The 20370-nt window shown below is 35.4% G+C and overlaps 1 protein-coding gene across 2 annotated transcripts in view; it reads left to right on the top strand.

The window, feature by feature from the left end:
* The window catches only part of COL25A1 (collagen, type XXV, alpha 1), a 514206-nt gene that overhangs the window by 418261 nt on the left and 75575 nt on the right, over window positions 1-20370 (top strand). For both annotated transcript variants that reach the window (XM_011989830.1, XM_011989831.1), the window contains 5 exons: window positions 1468-1494; window positions 3919-3963; window positions 10641-10673; window positions 11120-11155; window positions 16138-16182. In XM_011989830.1, the coding sequence (XP_011845220.1) occupies window positions 1468-1494; window positions 3919-3963; window positions 10641-10673; window positions 11120-11155; window positions 16138-16182 (186 nt within the window). The remainder of the gene's footprint in view (window positions 1-1467; window positions 1495-3918; window positions 3964-10640; window positions 10674-11119; window positions 11156-16137; window positions 16183-20370) is intronic.

The raw sequence follows: 20370 nt of genomic DNA, 5'->3' as shown, positions 1-20370 counted from the left end.
TTTTAAAATGGATGTAGTCTGAATTACTAAATAGGGGAAAAATGTAATGAAGATTTTTTATTCCAAGTTTTCTTTGTTTCTTAAAAAAAATTGCATCAGTTAAATATAAAAAGATTGGTGACAATTTAGTTTAAATCAAGCAGGCAGCCAAATCCCAAATCCTTTGATGAGCGAACATCCCTTGAAGTACAAAACTAATGTCTAATCCCATCAGCTGTGCTGGTATGTATTCCTACCCACAGATGCCTCTCAGCTGATTTTACAGATCATTTGCTATTGACAGGCGCCTAGGACAGACCTTAAATTTATAGACCTGTCCTTTGTCCTGCAGGAGAGGAAAGAAAATATTCCTTTTGGGACTCTAGCTGTTTTCCTGTCTTCTTCTCTCTCTTTCTCCATGCTAAAACGTCAGACAATAGGAGTTAATGCTTAATGTATGTTCACAGTGCTATTCTGGTGTTGCCTAGCGACCATCAGGATGGGTGTTGAGCAGTGAAGGTGACCAGAAATGCAGAAAGCCAAAGGGTCAGATTGAGTTCCAGAGAAAAGAGTCTTGCTTCCAAACTGACTTGTGCAGTGGGTTATAAATTAAAAAAAAAAAAATGATAATTGCTTTATTTCATCTTTTTTCCAAAGCAGTCTGATCTTATGGCAACATTCACTCAGGCTTTTCATAGGAAACTATATCATAATGTATATGATTTACTTTAGGACTCCTACTCTGCTGCTCCAACCTCTGTTCTTTGCTGGGTAAAGTGAAAATGAGATTCTCTTCAGGGCACCATTTTGCATTTGAGTCCTCATGCCATCCAGGTCATCATTTTGAGTAAGGACATCATTCCTAAACTCACTTCAATTCTGCCCCATTCTAGTGTCTTTCCTGAAGGTGCCTCCTAAAATATACCTGATCTGGAACATGCTGGTTACCAGAAGCTAAAGAGAGTTTATGATATTGTAAGGGGTTCAATATTAGGACTGTTTATGATCATGTTAGGGCAAGACAGATTGGGTAGCTACCCTGGCACCCTAGAACCTTGAAATGATCTACAAACCAGGAAGTGCTTTGAATAAAAGGATTTTCAGAAAAACATGCTAGTCCACCTTACTAACTCTGAGTTTAAGCAGAATGAAAATTGTACGCTAAGAAGCCTCTCAAGATATTGAATTGCCACACCATCATTCTCCTTAGTGCTCCAAAAGCCAGTTTCTGGATGATAATCTTCAAATACATTTCTTAGTGCTATAAGAGCAAAAAATTAAGATTACATTTGATAATTGATATTCATGCTCACATTCTCCAGGAAACTCATTTTATCATTTGTTTTCATATAGCAACTACATGTAGCCAAAATAGAAAGTGTCATGCATAACTTACCTAGTAAGTTCAATATCTGTTTTGTTTAATAAGGATCATAAAATTAAATGTTTTATGATGTGATGTCACCCAATCTCTGTCCTTTTGCTCAGGGAGAACCTGGAGAACAAGGTGAAAAGGTAAGAATGATTCTGCCTGTATTCCTCTCTCCCTACTCCCCACCAGCAGCATACCAAAGAAGTACCCAAACTAAACTGTATGTGTGAATGGATGGATGGGTGGGTAGATTAATAGGTAGGTAGGTAGGTAGGTAGATAGATATAGATATATAGATATAGATACAATGACCCCTGTGTTTTTTCAAACTGTTAATTAGTGGAAGGAGGAAATAGTGTGATTCTTATGTATAAACAAAAATTTGGGTTAAAAAAAACTTTTAAAAAATAAAGAGAAAGGTGCCGATGTACCTTCAGAACAAATATTTAAAAATGAAGAGAAAGGGAGCAAATTTAAACATTCTGTATCAGGCTTTTAGATGGGTTTCAAAAATCCTTAGGCCTGCAAAATCTGGTCTGCCTACTTGCTAATGCCGTTCTAATACTTTTCCAAGCACCCGCATCTCTCTCTACTGCTTCTGATGTCACTAGGTTAAAGGGATACAGATGTTTACCTGCAGCAATTATCTGAAGGTTGCCCACAAAGAATTCCCATAAAAACCAAAAAGAGAAATAGGAAAAGCAGAGTGTTAAATTATCCTAGACTCTTTTCCTTACTTGGGCCTGTCCTGATTATTTTTAGGCTCTGATTGCATGTTATGATACTTATTTTCCTGGTTCTCATGCTACTTATTTTAATAGTGTTTGAAAAATATGCTGAGTAGGAAACTACCAAGTTACTGCATCATGCTCTTCGTAAGTGATATGGTCTTTCTGACAAATGAGTTTTATAACCTCTAATCTCAAAAGAAGTTTATCTAAAGACCAAGAAAAATTCTTGATTACAACTGTATTTTTCAACATTGTAAAGAAAACAAAAACATTAGTGGAGGGGTAGCAAAATATGTGGGTGGAAAGGGCAGTTTCCTGAGGGGGCAGTTCAGTTAAACCCTTCGCTTTGCAATTACTCTGAGCCAGTTTCCCTACTAAGAAGGTTTGTTTGTTTGTTTTGTTTTTTAATAGAGGGATTTTTGTGCAATTTTGTAAAAAGCATGCAAATCAACTGCCTATCAAAGGTCCCTCATAACACATTACTAGGGCATTTATTTAGCATCCAATCAGTTCATGGTAATTAATTTGAAATTAATTAGTCACTGGGTGACTCTTTTGTATAGAATTTAGGAGGGAAAAAGAGCAGTATCAGCACCATACCAGGCATTCATTTGAGAAAGTGTCCCAGGCTCTCATGGCCTGCCGCAGTGTATTCGTCACCATAAACAAATGCCCAAGCAGACTGACTTCATGCTTATTTGAAAGAATAAAGCAAAATACAGAGAAAAAGTGAAAGTCTCCCTTCCCAACTTCCTTTCTCCCCTCTCCCAAGAAAGTTATGATCAATAGTTTCTGTCCTATTTTGAGAAACTTTAAGTAATAGAAAAGTGACTGCATTCCAGCCTATGGAATATGTGAATAGTAATGCATTGGTATCATTAATAGCTTATGATGTGCCAGATACTGTCCTAGTTGCTTTCCACACAGTGTAGCACTTATTTCTTATAACTGTGTAAATTATCCTTTCCCTTACATTGCACAGGAGAAACCTGATGCAACGAGAATCTCATTTGCCCAGTAGGTGCTGGAACTGGGCTGTCTCCCTGGCTCCAAAGTCGATAACATTTCCACATAACATATTGTAAGACTTATATTGAAGAATTCAGAATTGAAGGAAGAAAGCATGGATAATAAACGAATGCTTTATTTCCCTAATGCATTTCTCTGTAGGCAAAAAAGAGATGTCAGTGAAGGAACAGGCATAGGAAGTCTCAAAAATAACAACAAAAAAGCATAAACTATGATTTTTTGAATTTTTCTAGTCAAGCATAAAACATTCATTTCACAAATGCAAACCATGTAGGCCCAGATAAATAAATATTCAGTCCACAGATTTTGAGGGCCCTGTCATGTACTTTGAGGCCCTGGAGATTTGAGATGTGCTTGAAGACAGGGCAGGATTTATACAGATGGAAAGGGAAAGAGAGGCAAGGGATCCAGGTGACAGAAATAGTATGAAGAAGGACTCAGAGGTGGTAAGGCCCATGGCATATTCAGGGAACTGTCAGAAGAAAACCTTTGTTTGAGTGGAGCTTTGAGGAGAGACAGAATTAAGGAGGCTTTAGGTGCCCAAATAAGGCATTGGAAGATAGATAAGCAAGTGTCTTCTGTTAATACTGTGGAATAGTTTAAAACTGTTCAGCCATGTTCGTTGTAGTAAAATTTCTTTTATTGATATCAAACAACTGGTCAAGTATAAATACGTTAGCTCTATAGAGCATCTGCAACAGATTTTAATATCTAGTGTTCATGAAAGAAAGCTTAAAATAATGAAAAATACTCTTTGCTTAATGTCACCAATGTATTTTACATGTGTCACTTGTTTCCCCTCCTCAGGGAGACGCTGGAGAGAACGGCCCCAAAGGTGACACAGGCGAAAAGGTACAGTTTTGTAAGATATGAAAGGGTACATATATCAGCAAGAAATTTTATTTCAAGTTATACGAAGATGGGAGATTTTTAGAGAGATGAGTGAGAGTTGCTAAATATGAAAAGGTCAGAGATCATTCTCCAAGATTAGAAAACATTTAAGTATTTGATTTATAAAAGGTGATTACTCCACAAGCTCCTATCCACAAATTAAAACATTTTCAAAGTAAAATGATATATCAAAAATTATAGAAAATGTGTAGCTAAGTTTTCAGCAATATGGCTTTCAAGGAATTAAAACACTTATTCATGGGTAAATGGGATGCTCCCTTATACTCAGGGATATGAAAATAGAGACCTAAAGTGATGCAGTTTGTACCAGTTTCAGGAGAGAACATGTCAGAGGATTGGAATGAGATTTAAAAGTTTGATTGTAAGGCATAAGAATGATATAATGGATTTTGGGGCCTTGGGGAAAGTGTGGGAGGGGGCTGAGAATAAAAGACTACACATTGGGTGTTGTGTACACTGCTTGGGTGATGGGTGCACCAAAATCTCGGAACTCGCCACTGAAGAACTTATCCATGTAACCAGACACCCCCTGTTCCCCCCAAAACCCATTGAAATAATAATTTTTAAAAGAACAGGAAAAGAAAAGTTTGATTATAAGTTAATGTCACTTGATTAGACCCTCTAATGCAGTCTTGAAAATTTACCTCAATTCAAATTCCACTAAATCTGGATATTTTGTCAGGCTTCGTATTCTGTCCTGGGCAAAGGGTCTTTTAAACCATTACTAGCATTTATACTGCAGTAGCTTTGGGGCTTGTCTTCTGTCTCCTCTCTTCTTATTTTTCCTCAGTCTATCATTACAGCTTTTGCTTGGATTCATACTTTATAGATACTCTGACATAGGAAGGTTGTTATACTTCACTTGTGCTATGTTTTCAGGATTAAGAAGATCTTTTAAGAAATTGAAAATAGAATAAAGTCAGATGGGTTTTAATTTAAATCAGGCTAAGTAATTGAGTGATGAAAATGTATTTATTTAACCTTACAGTTGAGACTTTGGAAATTATTCCACTTTGAAAATTATTACAGTACAGATGGATAATGGTTAGTCATAAAAACATAGCCACAAAATAAAAAGAAATTTATCTTTTTTCTTCTCATAAATATTAATATAAATATGGCATGTGTGGTAGGAATGAATTAATGTCACCAAGTAGCAATTGTATTAATATTCAAGGAGTCTAGAAATTAGAGTGGGCTCTCAGTTTCTTATAGATCTGTGTTTCTCAACCTCAGCACTATTGACATTTGGGGCCAGATAATTCTCTGTTATAGGGCCCTCAGATGTTTAGCATCATTTTTGGCCTCTACCCACAAGATGCCTATAGCACCTCTGAGTTGTGACAATCAAACATGTCTCCAGGCATTGTCAAATGTTACCTAGGGGACAAAGCCACCCACCCACAGTTGAGTATCACTGCTATAGGCCCATTTTATTTATCTGCCAACTTTAAGTATCGTGCTGCAATCAAATATGGCATGAATCTGTTTAATACAAATGAGACCAATGATATACCCTGATTACTCTCAAAGTCAAAATTTGAAACCCTAAATATATAAACGTGGCGTTACATCTAACTTGCTTGTTTTTGCTTAAAAGCAGAAGTCAGTAAAGTGCCAGAACATAAATATTTTAGATTTTGTGGGCCATGTGGTCTCTGTCACAGCTACTCAACTCTGTTGTTATGGCATGAAAGCAACCATAGACAATACATAAACAAGTGAGTAGGCTGTGTTCCAATAAAACTTTATTTCTGGACACTGAAATTTTAATTTCATGTAATTTTCATGTGTCATGAAATATTATTGTTATTTTGATTCTTAAAAACCACTTTTAGCTCCTGGGTCTTGCAGGTGGCCAACTGAATTTGGCCATAGTTACCAACCTCCACTTAAAAGAAAGGAAATATTCTACACAGAGGGCAATTTTTTTCAAGTGAAAAAAATTTATACTACATCTGAACTATGCCTATGTGGATTTATGTAGAGAATTTTATGCTTAAACGATGTCTTTTTAAAGTTTCATTTTTGGAATGTAGGACAAAAATTGTTTCTTTAATCATATTGTAAAATTAAATTTTTTGCAATTTAATTTTACAATGGTAAAACAGCTTTTTTCTTTGAAAAGACCAAGGTCATCTCAAAGGAATACTGTTCTTATTTTATATATTAATGCAAATCATTTCCCATACTGACTCACACATAATAAACTCTCAATAAATATTAGCTTTTCTTCCCACATGGAAATTGAAATCAACTAGATTGTTTTTCTTTTTTTATCAAAAACTTTTATTAGTCAGCTGAAATTAAGTATAAGAAATGCTTCAGTTAAAACGGAAATCATTTCTATAAACCTTCAATGGGTCTAAACAGGGGATTGTAAATAGGAATCTGTAATGTGTATAATATGTAATCCGACCTGTAGCATTTATCCCAAGAATGCTGTAATTGCAATATAATTTTTGATGTGTTTTTTAAACATTTCCTCCTTCTGTCACATAATTTGTTTCCAGCATGTTGGAAACACTCTTCTCATGGCCTTTGTGTACAGTATGTGAAACTCATTCATCGTTTACCAAGTTTGAGATGTAAAAATTTTTTTAAATCCTTCTTTTCTGCCATTGATGTAGTAAATTACGTCATTGATTGAATTTAATAGGATTTTTTTTTTCCTTTTGATTCAACTCAGCGCCTTTGGATGGTAAAGTAATCTAAACCTTTCCAGAATGATCATCTGGAAATACTGTGGAACTATAAAAACCACTAGACTGGGTTTTCTTTGTGGCCAGCAACTTCAGCACACTCTGGCCAACAATCATGGTACACCCTAGGTTTAAGAGCATAAACCTGCCAAAGACGGAGTTCAGCCATGTGTAGAGTTACTGTCGAAGGATTATGTCCCACTCTTTGGAGTGTTAACCCCACCAACAAATGTAGAAATTGATTTCTTATCTATTTTCCCCTGTGCAAAATGGGGTGTTTGTGCTGCACACTAAATGGTTTGGCCACATCACTCTACTCTTCACAATTCTGTCTGTTGATTCAAAAGCTCTGCCTTTGCTTTCTTAGCATTGCCTGTTTTTTTTTTTCTTTGCTCCCCTCTCCCCCATTTCCATTCCTATGTGTATTCACACTTGTCTTCATCTTCATACTTCACATCTACATAGCAAAGGTGCATGTATGAAGTATGAAGTATGAAAATGCATCTTTGACTTGCATCCTCTGAGCCTTTTCAGAAGCCACATCATATTTAGAGCCAACCAAACTGTCTTCTTTTCATAAAATCACACCTGAAGGCCTATCCCAGTGGGCACTCCTGCACCAATCAGTGCCGGGCCTTCCCTAATTAGCACACATCATTTCCATAATTTAGAATACCGTTGCTGTCTGTCCTCCTCCCCCGACTCCTCATCATCACTTCTCTACTTTCTAATCTTACTCATTCTTCAGTCCACTGTAAACTTAATTTATAAGTCATTTCCCTGGAGCAGCCTTCAGTCTCCTCTGGACTAGGTAGGTCACCTACTATATGCTCCACAGCACTCCTTATAATTCCTTTGATAGCCATGCATTTGCTTATCGCGTCTTCTGTGCATGCATAGTGACACGGAATTTTCCAAACATGACAGTCTCTTCCTACATCAGATTTCAAAAAAAAAAAAAAAAAAAGAAAGAAAAAAAAAAAATAAATTATCATTCATGCTTTCCATCAACAATATTTTTGCACTACATATATTAGAAAATGATCATTGTAACGCAGGACAAGGACAGGGATTGTAACTGCATTGCTTACTGTTATCTCCCAGCTCTCAGCATCTATTAATAGATATGTCTGGCACACAATTAGTGTTTGATAAGTATTTGTTGAATGAATTAACGAATGATAAAAATAAGTCACTACATTCACTTCATATATCCACATGTGCCTTATTAACACACACATATAATTATCTACTGAGTGTTGTTTTGAAAATAATCACAAACAAAAATGGAAACTATGCTTGAATGAAACATAGTAAAGTCAAATTCATTTATCTAAAATATCTTCTTATAATATTTCCTCATCTATAACTTACCCTGTAGAAATGTTTATTTCCAAGCCAACTGACTTACGAAGCTAAGAGTGTACTTAAGACATAGTTGGGGTTTTTCCCCCTACTTTAATCCAGTATTCATTTTCACTTTGTGGGGAAGGAGGATTATAAACACACACTATTTTATTTCCACTACTTGCAGCATTATCCTTTAAAATGCTTAACTTATGAATGTCTTCCAGCAGTCATGTTACCACTTAAAAGTTGTAAAAATTCCTTGAGATTTCACAGTTCTAAGTCTTTAAAAAAGAAAAAAAAAATCACTCTTAGTTGTCCATCAAACGGAACTGCTCAGATTTCCACAAATATATTGCCCTTTCAAGAAACTGTCTTTTTCCTTCCATCCACTTTTTATGAGAACTAAATCTAGTCTTTACTCACATTAGGGATTATCTGGATGCTTTTCATTAAGATATTGAATTAAACTACAATTAATACAAGCAGCTTCCTTGTATTTACAAGTTTACGACAGCCTTTATGTCCTGTTGTCAAAATGAAATAAGCCAACAATTCTTTTCTATTCAAAAAAAAAAAAAAAAACATGGCAGTAGAATTTAGGAAGCCCCAAATTCATTTAGCTAGCTGCTTTGATATCCTTGTTTATTAAATGGAAATAATAATATCTGCCCCCTTTATTTCATGAGAGTTTTGTGAGGTTTAAATGAGACAAAGTAGGAACTTTGTAGAGTCAAAATTGCTTTTATGAATTCAAAGATATTATTGTATAAAATATTGCAAACCTGATTCATTGATGGCTTTCACTGATACTGATGGCTTTCAGATTTAATTTAGTAGAAATAAGTATTCTTTTTGTTGGGTATATTTATGTTGCTTCCCATTTGGAACTCAATTGGATATTAATGATTGGCAAGAGAAATTAGTCTCATTCTACAGTAAGACGGTATTAGGGTCCTCTTCTTCTTTATGTTTAGTTACATTTTAATTTTCAACAGGAGGGATAGCAATTATAGATGTCAAAGAAACTCACATAACTATCTGTTTACTTAACAAGCTAATTTGCTATCTCCTTCTCTTTCCTAAGCTTTTTTTTCCCTTCCTAAAGAATTTTACTTTTTGATCCCTGACAACTAACCTGTTTAAAAATTCTTTTTGAGATTTGTTCATTCATTCACCATATATGTATTGAGCATATACTATGGGCCAGGGCACTGAATAAAAATAGATCCAAAATCTGCTCACATTCAACTAACTGTCTGACAGAGAGATAGACAATGAATTGGCAGGAAACATAAATAGTCAATTAGAAAGTAAGCTGCAGTGGACATGAACAGACCACGATGCTACGGAGTAAGATGTGTGCATGAGGGGCATGCATCTGATGTGTCTAGGCTGGTTGGTGAAGGGGTCTTTGAGACAAAGCCAGTTAGGCCAAGAATTGAAGAGAGAAAGTGCCAGCCATGGACAGAGGGGAGAGAAATTGAGGGAGCTGGGCAAGTGGCTCGTGTACAGAGGCCTGAGGCCTTATGTCTGTCTCTAAAAGAGATTGATGAGGAGCTTCTGGAATCTAGAACAAGGAAATGGGCCCCTGGAGCTCCTTGAGCATTTGTACAGATGAGACAGCTGAGGAAATCCCAATATGTGCCTCCCTCCTGTGGCTGTTTCTATTTTCTTGACAGTCTCAAATGACCTTTTCTTTTTCCTTCTAGCGTATTCATGAGACAGAGAGGGCTAGAAGGAACTTAAAATTCTAGGCCCTTTGCTGACCTCATTTCAGAAATAAGTAACATTCGCAGCTACCCTCCATATTATTTTCCCCATTAGTTCCTATCTGCTTATTTATAACACGTTTGCTTTAGGGAAGCATTCACACTCCACGAAATCTGGCTGGAATACAGTGCCTTTTAAAAAACAGATTCTGTCTCAAGACTTTCTCTCAGAGCTCACATGTGTCCCCCTCACCCACAAGTCATCCATCATCCTGTAACTTCCTGGTGCCTGAGTTACAATGAAATAAGTGTAAAGCTGGAAAAAACGTGCCCGTTGTAACTGTGACAGTGCTTCATGAGGAAAACAAACTGATCTGCTGCGTGGCTTTTTCTAACTCGACATCATTAACCTCTGACTTCATCTGTTGAACCTTGACTTGCTGAAGAGCAAAAGGGTTAGAGAACTCCCAGTAAATGATAGCTGATGGCATTAATAAATTCCAGGAATAGAGAAAGCCAAAAGTTCCATATCCCTAAATTGTAATTTATTGCTTCACAATGTATTTTTAGCACTGTATCCAGGGAAGAAATTCATATTTATGTTTATTTCACAGAATGTAGTCCTTATGTATCTGCATGCGAAGTAAACTCATGTTTTTAGGAAGTGCATTGTTTATCTTGGAAATGTTGACATCTTAACAGCTGAGATATTGATACGAAGTCTTATGGAGCATACTTAGGCCCACTAGTCATGAGGTACCCTTTGAGTACCTGTGTTGGTAATGGCTCTCTGGGTGCTTGTGATGTTTCCTATTCCCATAACTTGTGGCATAATCTCTCCTGGGTTTCATTTTAGGGTGACCCTGGATCATCTGCTGCAGGAATTAAGGTAACTATAACCTTGCAAGTGTTTGTTGTACTCCAGGATTTACAGTTCTGATTTTTATAGGCCTCTACTTTCTCTCCCTTTTTAGCAACTTAGGTGGTTATTTCTCTGTTCCTATTCTCCTGCAATAATTGGACTTCCAAAAGCAATAGGGAATATCCGTGGGAAATTTGATGGAGGTTTAAATAAGAAGTCTTGCATTCTCTTCCCTTTCTGATTGGTTTTTATGGAAATGTGATTTATATGTGATCTATAGGTATATTTACAGCAAAAAAAAAAAAAATTGAATCAGTATGTCTAATGAGATGTAGAGTCGCAGGATAAAGGAAATAAAAGACATGTGGTTGCAGAAGGGGACTAGGCCATCCCTGTGACGGTGCCCAGAGGCCTAAAGGTTTTAGAAAATTCTTGTAAGACCATCTTTTTCATCTTCGGTTTTCTTTGGCCAGGGAGAACCTGGAGAATCTGGTCGTCCAGGGCAAAAGGTAATATCTCTATCTCTAGTGTGTTCTTACTGTCTCATATTCACCATTTTATATCTACCATCCACTGTGTAATATGAAAACAATTATTACAAAATGATGTGGTTTTCATGTTTTGCATTACAGAGTGTTATTGGTTATTTTGCATTTTAAAAGTTATCGATGATGACCATAGCACAATGTGCAAACAAACTTTATACATGTAAAAGGATGCTTTATGAAATAAAGTCTGCATATACTTAGCTGTTTGAAACTAACAAAGATCAGGTGGGTTGGAATGCCAGCAATTTATCTTGCATGTTTAATGGTAATCTGCATGTTTCTATCTTTTTTAAAATAACTTTTTAATGGAAAAAAGTCTATAATTGGCTGTGTTGCTTTGCTGTTTCTATCTAACTGTCATTAAACTGTCTCAATAATGATGAACAATTCTTTATGAATTATATTCCTTTTCCTATCATTGCAAATGCTTCCATACTGATAATTTTTTATGTGACTTATATCTACTTGTGCCATGAGTGTTGTTAAACACACTAAATTTGTTAATGAACTAAATTTTAATTAGAGGCACTAGCCATACCATTTTATAGATACATTAGTTTTTGGTTTTTGCATTTGTACATCATTTTAGCAATAAATTAGAGGACATGCAGTGAATCTGTTTAGATTCATACTTTCATTTGAGTCTGAAACAGGAAACACATGCTAGCAGTTTATTATCTGAGCATTTGGATATCGATGCCTATGCAGTCAGATTTTAGACCACAGATGTAGCTAGCAAGTAAATGTGGATGCTATATTAGGGTAAATCTTAAAGATCATGACTCTGCCTCTGTCTAGCAGTAGCTGATGTTGTAGATAAACATATGAATAGAAAAATAAAATTTACCTCATTAGCAGAAAAGGGAAGAGAGAATAAATCCCTTCTTGTATTTTGGAACCTTAAGATATAGTAAAATAATATTTCCACCTTCTTGAAGTCATTGAGAGGATAATTACTTCGTTTTAAACACTTAGGATGAACATAATTTTTGAGGAGGTCTTTCACATTCTTTTAACATTTCTCTAATTTAAAAACAGATTTTTCTCTTAAAACTAAGAGTCTAAGCAATGACTCATTAGGCCCAGTTTTAAGTAAAGTTGAGACTCTTTCAAAGAGCCTAGCAGAACTCTGCAAATTTTACTATTTATTTTCTAAGATTTCCTATCAGTTCTTTATTTGAGAAATTTGGAATTAGCGATACAGAGATCCATGGTCTGCTTTGGTTTGAAAAAGCAACTGTTCTTCTCAGACAATCTAATTTTAGGTCCTTTAGTTTTTCAAATTTAAAGTCTAAGTTTTTACTGCTCTCCAAATCCGTGATTTGCTAAAAAGTCTGTAAGACAGTTGTGTCTCTAAAAAATAAACCAAAACAAACCTGCTATAATCTTGTATAGTTTTCACTGTTTTCAGAGGGGAATATTCAAATAGATTTTCAATTACTTAATAAAATGTTGCCTTATCATAATGATTACTTAGAAATACAGTTTAGATTCATTCTGGAAGTTTATAGATTTACACATGGGAACACTGGATTTCCTTTGCATTGCATTAAAAACCAGTTTTAAACTATATTGAGAGAAGGGGCAGAATCCTTAAAAGCTTACAGTTCTCCTGAATGAATATGTGCCCTAAAGTAAGCATCATCTTTTTCATTAATATTTAGGCCAGATTCTACCCTTTGATACAATCCCACTTTCCCACAATATTATGACTTCCTTTGTCTAATATCGGGATTTGGCAATACTTAGCCCAATGTTGATTTAAAAGTAAAGTATGTCCATGCTTGCTGCTGATGTAGATTAGAGAAATAAACTGAACTGAGTACCGAATTGCTTCAAGAGATCTTCCACGGCATTTTCCTCTCCATTGCAGAACAATGCTGGGGGTTCATTGGCACTTAGGCTCCTGTGTCAGAGACACCCCAGAAAAGTACAGAATATTGTGACACAGCAAAAAACTCATCAGTTAGCTTTCCACTGTGTGGTCTTTTTCAGCATGAGAGTTTGAGATCTAGAGTTATATTCATAATGTAGGAATAATTCATTGGATTTTCTTTCTTTTGTAGCCTCAAGAGTTTACTATGTGATTGATGTGTGAGTTGGAGTGTATATATGTGCTTGTAGAGTGAGTGTGTAGATTTATAAAATAAGTATTGTGTTTCATCACCTAATTCTTTCCTTCCTAATTTTCCCACATCTTTTTAAAATGAATATTTTAATTTTAAAGGAGTAAAATTACTTGATCTCCTATCAGAAGGGCCCCTCACAGTTAAACTCTCTAGAAATATATAGAGCACTCTAGCAGGGACATGAGGTGAAGGCTGAGTCCTGATTTTGAGGTTCTCCTGTAGTGGAGAGTGAAAGGTGAAAGGAAGGGGAAAAAAGCAAAAGTCTAAACCTGAAGGTTAAGCTTTATACAGATATGTTACACTTTTGATTTATTTTGATATCCCCTTTGAATGGGATAATGAACCAAATCCTAATTATGACCAAGATCTGATCCCAAATTTTGGGCTGTGCATCCCCAAATTGAGTTCTTGAGAGAAGCCCCTGAACCAAGGAATAGGCAAGAATGGAGAAGTTAACTGAAAAGCTATTGCCTAGTTCAGGAGTGTCCAATCTTTTGTCTTTCCTGGGTCACATTGGAAGAAGAACTGTCTAGGGCCACACATAAAATACATTAACACTAACAACAGCTGATGAACTAAAAAAAAAAAAAATCACACAAAAAATCTCATAACGCTTTAAGAAAGTTTATGAATTTGTGTTGGGCCACATTCAAAGCCATCCTGGGCTGCATGTGGCCTGTGGGCTGTGGGTTGGACACACTTATCCTAGTTAGAAGATAACCTTTTATGGTATAAAGACAGAGGATTTATATAGGAAAAAAATGTCTTCCTAAAAATGTTAGGCGGTGTTCCACAAAGGGTAACATTACATGTATTATAATCTTTCATCATATCAACTAATAAACATAAGTTTATTATGAAATATGAAGGTCAAATTATGAAATATGAAAACTATGAGAAATAAGAATTTCTAAAGTATCTGTTCACTAAAAAATATATTTATTACTTAATACACATACATAGTACACATATGATGTAGAGAAAAGTTAAATGCTCGATCTCTCTAAGTAGTCAATCTACATTATAAAATATTTCATAATGTCTTACACATCTTTTTCTTGATTAAATATATGGGTGTGTGTGTATGTATGCATGCATGTTTAAATAAATATCTTTCTTTAAAGTAGTCATTCAATCCTTTCATTTGGTGGGAGGGAAAGATATGATGAGAACACCTGTTGGACAATAATGTTACAACCTACATATTTCCACAAATGTTTCAGATGGAATGTCTTCAAAAATGAGTTTTGGGGGACTTTTCTGAAACCATACAAAGCTATAGATTTGCCATCAATATGTTTACTTCTATTAGTTGTATATTCTATTGCAATTTACTGTTTTCAAGGGCCTTATACTTTTTTAATATAAAAGAATTTTCAGCAAAAAATATATACAAACTCTTTTCACTGGATCCTCTTAAACTCATTGATGGAAAGGTAAAAGAGAAAGTAAAAGAAGATCAAATATATAATGTTATATCTGTGTGAAATTTAACTACTTGGACATTCTTTGAATGGAATAACAAGTTCTTAATAATCAGCCTTTCTCCTCTGGCTTAATCTCATTTTAGTCTTATTGTTCATAATGCAAACCTTCATTTATATCGTTTCAGACAGAATCATTTTTCTTTTGCATTCCTGAAGTAACTTTGACCTAAATCATCAAGAAAACCATTGTCCTTTTTTGGTCTAATCACACAGCTTAACAAGCAGTCTCAGACATCACTTTGTGATAATACTAGAACAAACTATGCTGTTTCATAATTTGAAAGTAATAATACTTTCTGGTTGGACTTAGTGGATGTACTTTGAAATGCGGATTGTTAAAGCATTTAGATGAAAGGAAATGCTTTATTTTGTCACTTAACTGTTAGTTTAATGCTCCTCTGTCTTTTAGTTGTCATCCCACTAACTGGCCATCATGAAATAGTATCACCCTTTTGCCTTCAAATGTTATTTCCACAAAAAAATAGTCACTTCAATCCAACAGAGAGGACTTTCATTTTCTCCTGAGATTCCTTTATACTTCTTTAGTAGAATTCAGGAGATTTTCTAAGTAATGGAACCTCTTGTTATCATTCTTTGGGCTTAAAATAATGTAGACAACTCTGTGAAAATGAGAAGGTTAAGCTTGACTCCAACATGCTCACCCAAAATGTACTACTTAATCTCAAACCTGTATTCAGCAACAGCTGCATAGTACCATTAGCCCTAAGCTGCTAAGCAGGGTTGCTCAGACTCAACAATTGTCAGAAATACAGACTGGAGTTAGGTTTAACCTTAAGTATTCATTTTTCTTCTCATCATTCAGGAATGAAAAGGAAAGCTTACTATACTTTTTAAGTGAGCAAGACTTTTAATGAATATTGTTTTGATGTGACCATCTGTTCATACAGCCAACTCTTGATTATCTAAGGTGAGGGAATACTGCGATAGGATGCATTGTTGAAATGCACACATTATCTTCATTTGGGCAAATAGATTGAGCCTCCCCAATAAATCATTTAATGAAGAAATAATGAAATATGGGAGTTTCTTCTCTTTTGATTCCTCTTTCTCGCCATCTGACAGTGATACCAATGTGCAGTGAACTGAAAGGAAGAGAGAAAATTCCAAAAAATTTGTGAAGTGGTCAACCCATTTCTAAATCAAGAGTTGACTGAATTGTATAATCTCACAAAACTTTTTGAAAGTAGATGGTTTTTTTATTTATCTTTGCAGAAAGTGTTGAGCTAGGAACATTTGCCATGTTTTTCTCCAGATATTGTGACTGAGTGAAGATCATTCTATAATGCTATATGATTTTCCTATGTAGGGTGAACCAGGGCTTCCTGGGCTTCCTGGACTTCCGGGGATAAAGGTAAATACTGCACGGACAGTCTTGGCTTCACAGAACTGTAATTATGAGATTCACCCAAATTGGAAAAAAATAGGGAAAAATGAAAAATAAAAATAAAATGCTGTTCTCTAAGTACTCTCCAGCCATCTCAACTAACTAAATTTTTAAATTAAAAATTAAGCACAGATACCTCAAGTTTGCCGTGGCGAAATGGATTGTTTATTTCTCCATTTAACTTACTATTGCCCCTTAAATAAATGTAAATGTCACTTCATTTGAAGTCACAAGAATTCTTTAAAGTCTAAAATGTCTCTTTACCTTCACATTTTAATTTTATTCTTAAGACTCTATCAGATTTTGATCAGAATTAGAGTCTTAACATCCCCATAAATCTAACATTTAGGCAGCTGTTTTTGTGATTCACTCATTATAATAATCCCTTTAAAACATTTATCTTCTACTTCCTCTCAATAATTATCACTGCAAAGTACAAATCATATTACTAAAATATTTTGACCCAACACATACACTGTCCCCATAAACTTTCTAAATATCTTTTGAAATAATTGTTTAAAGTTTAGTTTGAAAACATTTGTTTTAAATGGGTGTAAACCACTTAAAAATGTTAAAAGCATTTTTAAAAAGTGTTTGAAATTGTTTACATGGTAACTGACAAGGCTTAAAGTTCTACTGCCTCAGATATAGTTGCTCCTTTAAAATCAGCTTCTTATTTTAAAACTTTTAAGATATATTCTAGAACTACTTAATAGGGGTTAACATAATGCAAATACATTTTCCTTTTGTTGTTCTCATCTTACAAAGTTTTGAATCAATCTCTGTTGTACATTAGTCCATTCTAAAGTTAGTATTCCTAGACTAGGCATGGTGGCTCATGTAATCCCAACACTTTGGGAGGCCGAGGCGGGCGGATTACTTGGGTCAGGAGTTTGAAATCAGCCTGGCCGACATGGTAAAATGCTGTCTTTCTGAAAAATACAAAAAAAAAATTAGCCAGGTGTGATCTTAGCTACTCAGGAGGCTGAGGCAGGAGGATCTCTTGAACCCAGGAGGTGCAGCTTGCAGTGAGCTGAGATCACACACTGCACTCCAGCCTGGGCAACAGAGTGGGATTCCATCTCTAAAAAAGGAAAATAAAGTTAGCATGCCTACTTCTAGTGTGAGAGTTGTGTATACTGTTTTATGAAGGTTCTGCTTTGAGTGTGAGTTATGTGAAATAATATGATTTTAGGATAGATATATTATTGAGTTCCCAGAGGTCATATGATATATATAATATTTTATGAGTATATTTGGTATAATTGATAGACATGAAAGCTATGTCTTCTTGGTTGGCATTCAGCAATTTTAGTTCTATCTTTTTGTTTGATGTTTCTAGATTAGTATCATGAAAGTTCAGATATGTCCTTTTAATAGATTTTTAGTCTTTGGATTCTTTGGTGAAAAAGTAACACTCTATGACAGCAGTTTACTAAAGAGTTGAAGTCACTTCCTTATCATTTGATATTTAGCAAAAATAACTTCACAAATTAATAGGTAGTTTCATATTATAGAGTTAAATTATGGCATTCCTTAGTAACATACACACACACACACACACACACACAAAGATGGCTTTTTACAAATAATGGGAAAGTCATAAAAATTTTAAAACTATTTGTTTAAAGTGATAAGAAAGTGATACTCAGCATTAATCAAAAATAACCTGTAGCATTATAAATAAAGGGGAAGGCATTTAAAAGGAGGGGCATTAGGAAGGGCTGAAGCAGTTTCCTGCAGCAAGTGCTTGTAGGTGATCGGGTTATCAGCTTCTCTCACAGGAACTTCTGTACTTTGAAATCCAGTTGTCCCTTCTCCTGAGCTTGAAGCACTTTCTTGGAGAGAGAGAGTACTTGAGAATGTGAAATTGATTATTTCCCTCCGAAGGAAAAAAAAAAAAAGCAATTTTGATTATACTATTTATCATCTTACTTTAGTCTTATATCCTCCATCAAAAAAATATCCCACTGGATCCTCGGAATTTGCCTAGTCATCTGTGGACTAGTCAGAATGTTTTGAGCTTTTTGAAGTTGAGAGGGGTGTTAAATGATTTGCCACCTCTAGCAAACGCTTTTATTCCTCGGGTCATAGGAAATGGCCAGATGGAGTTTGTCGAGGTCAGGTAGCTCTGATATTTTCTTTTGTTTTTCTCTCATTGACTGCTGACTATAGTGAAAAGAAGCTATTAATTGACAAAAACTCTTTTCATCAATCACTAGAGATACTCGTCTACATAATTACCAAGTACTGTTGGGTAACTATCTGGTATTTTATTTAAATCTTAGGTTCTGTTTTTTGTTAATAAGCTTTGTCTTCTCTAATCAGGATGTGGGAGATACGCTTTCCTTATAATGTAGTCAGTGCTCACTATAAATTAGTAATTTTGAAAAGGAGACAATTTAAAGATACATCACAACTATTGGTCATTGGATATTTATAAATGTAGAGTTAAAGGCTTATAATTTTATGACATAGTTTTCTTAACTTAAAATGTTCTTTTTTCCTTTAATTTACATTTCTTCTATTAGGTAGCCACCACAGGACAGTTAACTATGATTTCATAGTTTGAACGAGTAACAGGATTTAAAAGATGAAACCACCATGTATGGATATAGAATGTGTGGTAGCAAGCACTTTACTCATAATCTTCCTAGACCTGTGTGTTTGTTTATGCTTTGGAAATACTTCCTGTTGCTATTCATCTCCTTCTTATCTGTTGGTGCTGCAGAGAGCATGTGAATGCCATCCGTTATTTCCAAGACTTTGAGGAAACCAGCCATGACATACCAGGGAAGCTTTGATTCACCACCTGTTGCTCTCGGGGAATGGTGGGAAACTTAATGAGCATCCACATGCCTTCCACAGCTCTCAGGAAATGAGCAAAGTGCCTAAATACAGACAGCAGACTCATCTATCTATCACCTCAGGGTCCCACTCAGAGAAAAGTGCTAATACCTTAGGCATACATAATGAAAGTCACTAAGAACAGGCATAACTTAATTTCGAGCTACCCTTAAGCTTCCTGCAGAAGTATCCAAAAGTCCTCTTACCATATGGAAGATATTTGGAATTCCTATTTCGTGCATTCATGGTTCATATAGTGTCACGATGTTCAACTGGGAAAATTAAATTATATACAATGTACCATGCAGACATTGATCTTCTGGAATAAGATTTGAGCCCAGAAAATTAGTTTCTGAAACAAGCCTTCACATATTTTTAATGGGTAAAATTATTGTAACCAGCTTTTCTGATGCTACATAAAAGAGTAAGATTCTAAGTTCCTATTTTCTTAGGCCTTGCTCTCTACACTTATTTTGAAAAACGTAAGTACATTACTTACCCCCTTTTTATGGTTATGTTACCCTGGCAGTAAGTAGGATAGAGCAGACTTCAGAACAGACCACCAATGTGCAGATCCTTGTCCACCCCTTACCAATAACATAATGTGGGGCAACTTCTATCATCTCTCTGTACTTCAGTTTCCTCATAAGATGGGACTCATTGACCATAACTCAGAGGGTTGTTGTGAAAATTAAATGCACTAATACATGTAAAGTTCTTAAAATATTGCCAAGCATGTAGTAATACTGTAGCAGTTTGGGTTATTGTTATCTCTTTCTTTCAGGGCAGCTCAAAATATTGGAAACATTGGTTACACACATGTTCTATACAGTCTTTCCTCATGTAATTTTAACCTATAGGATATAAAGCCATGTATATTCTGTAGGTTAGTAAATGTAAATTCTGAAAACTCCTTTGCAGTCACCAGTGGATGTTACTTCAAGAGAAGTCAGGATCACCTGCTTTTTCTCCAAACATGACATCACACTATACACCTTTCCTATAACCCAAATGTATCCCAGGAACAAAGGATGAAGAACCACAGTGTTGTGGGCATAGGACATGGCACTTTCAATGTTCTCCTTCCTGGTTCTGTTCACAGGAAAAGTAAAAGCAAACCTTGACTTGTAATGATGGAAATTCTCCAGGCCCCAGTCAATGTTATCTAACCCAAGACATTTTTCAGAAATATAGATCTTCAGGCTGGGCGCAATGGCTCACGCCTGTAATCCCAACACTTTGGGAGGCCGAGGCGGGTGGATCACCTGAGGTCAGGAGTTCGAGACCAGCCTGACCAACAAGTTGAAA

The sequence above is a fragment of the Mandrillus leucophaeus genome, unplaced genomic scaffold (assembly GCF_000951045.1).
Source record: "Mandrillus leucophaeus isolate KB7577 unplaced genomic scaffold, Mleu.le_1.0 Scaffold364, whole genome shotgun sequence".
Taxonomy (NCBI): Eukaryota; Metazoa; Chordata; class Mammalia; order Primates; family Cercopithecidae; genus Mandrillus; species Mandrillus leucophaeus.
Note: the sequence above shows the minus strand (reverse complement) of the source record. Positions and strands in the feature narration are given on the sequence as shown.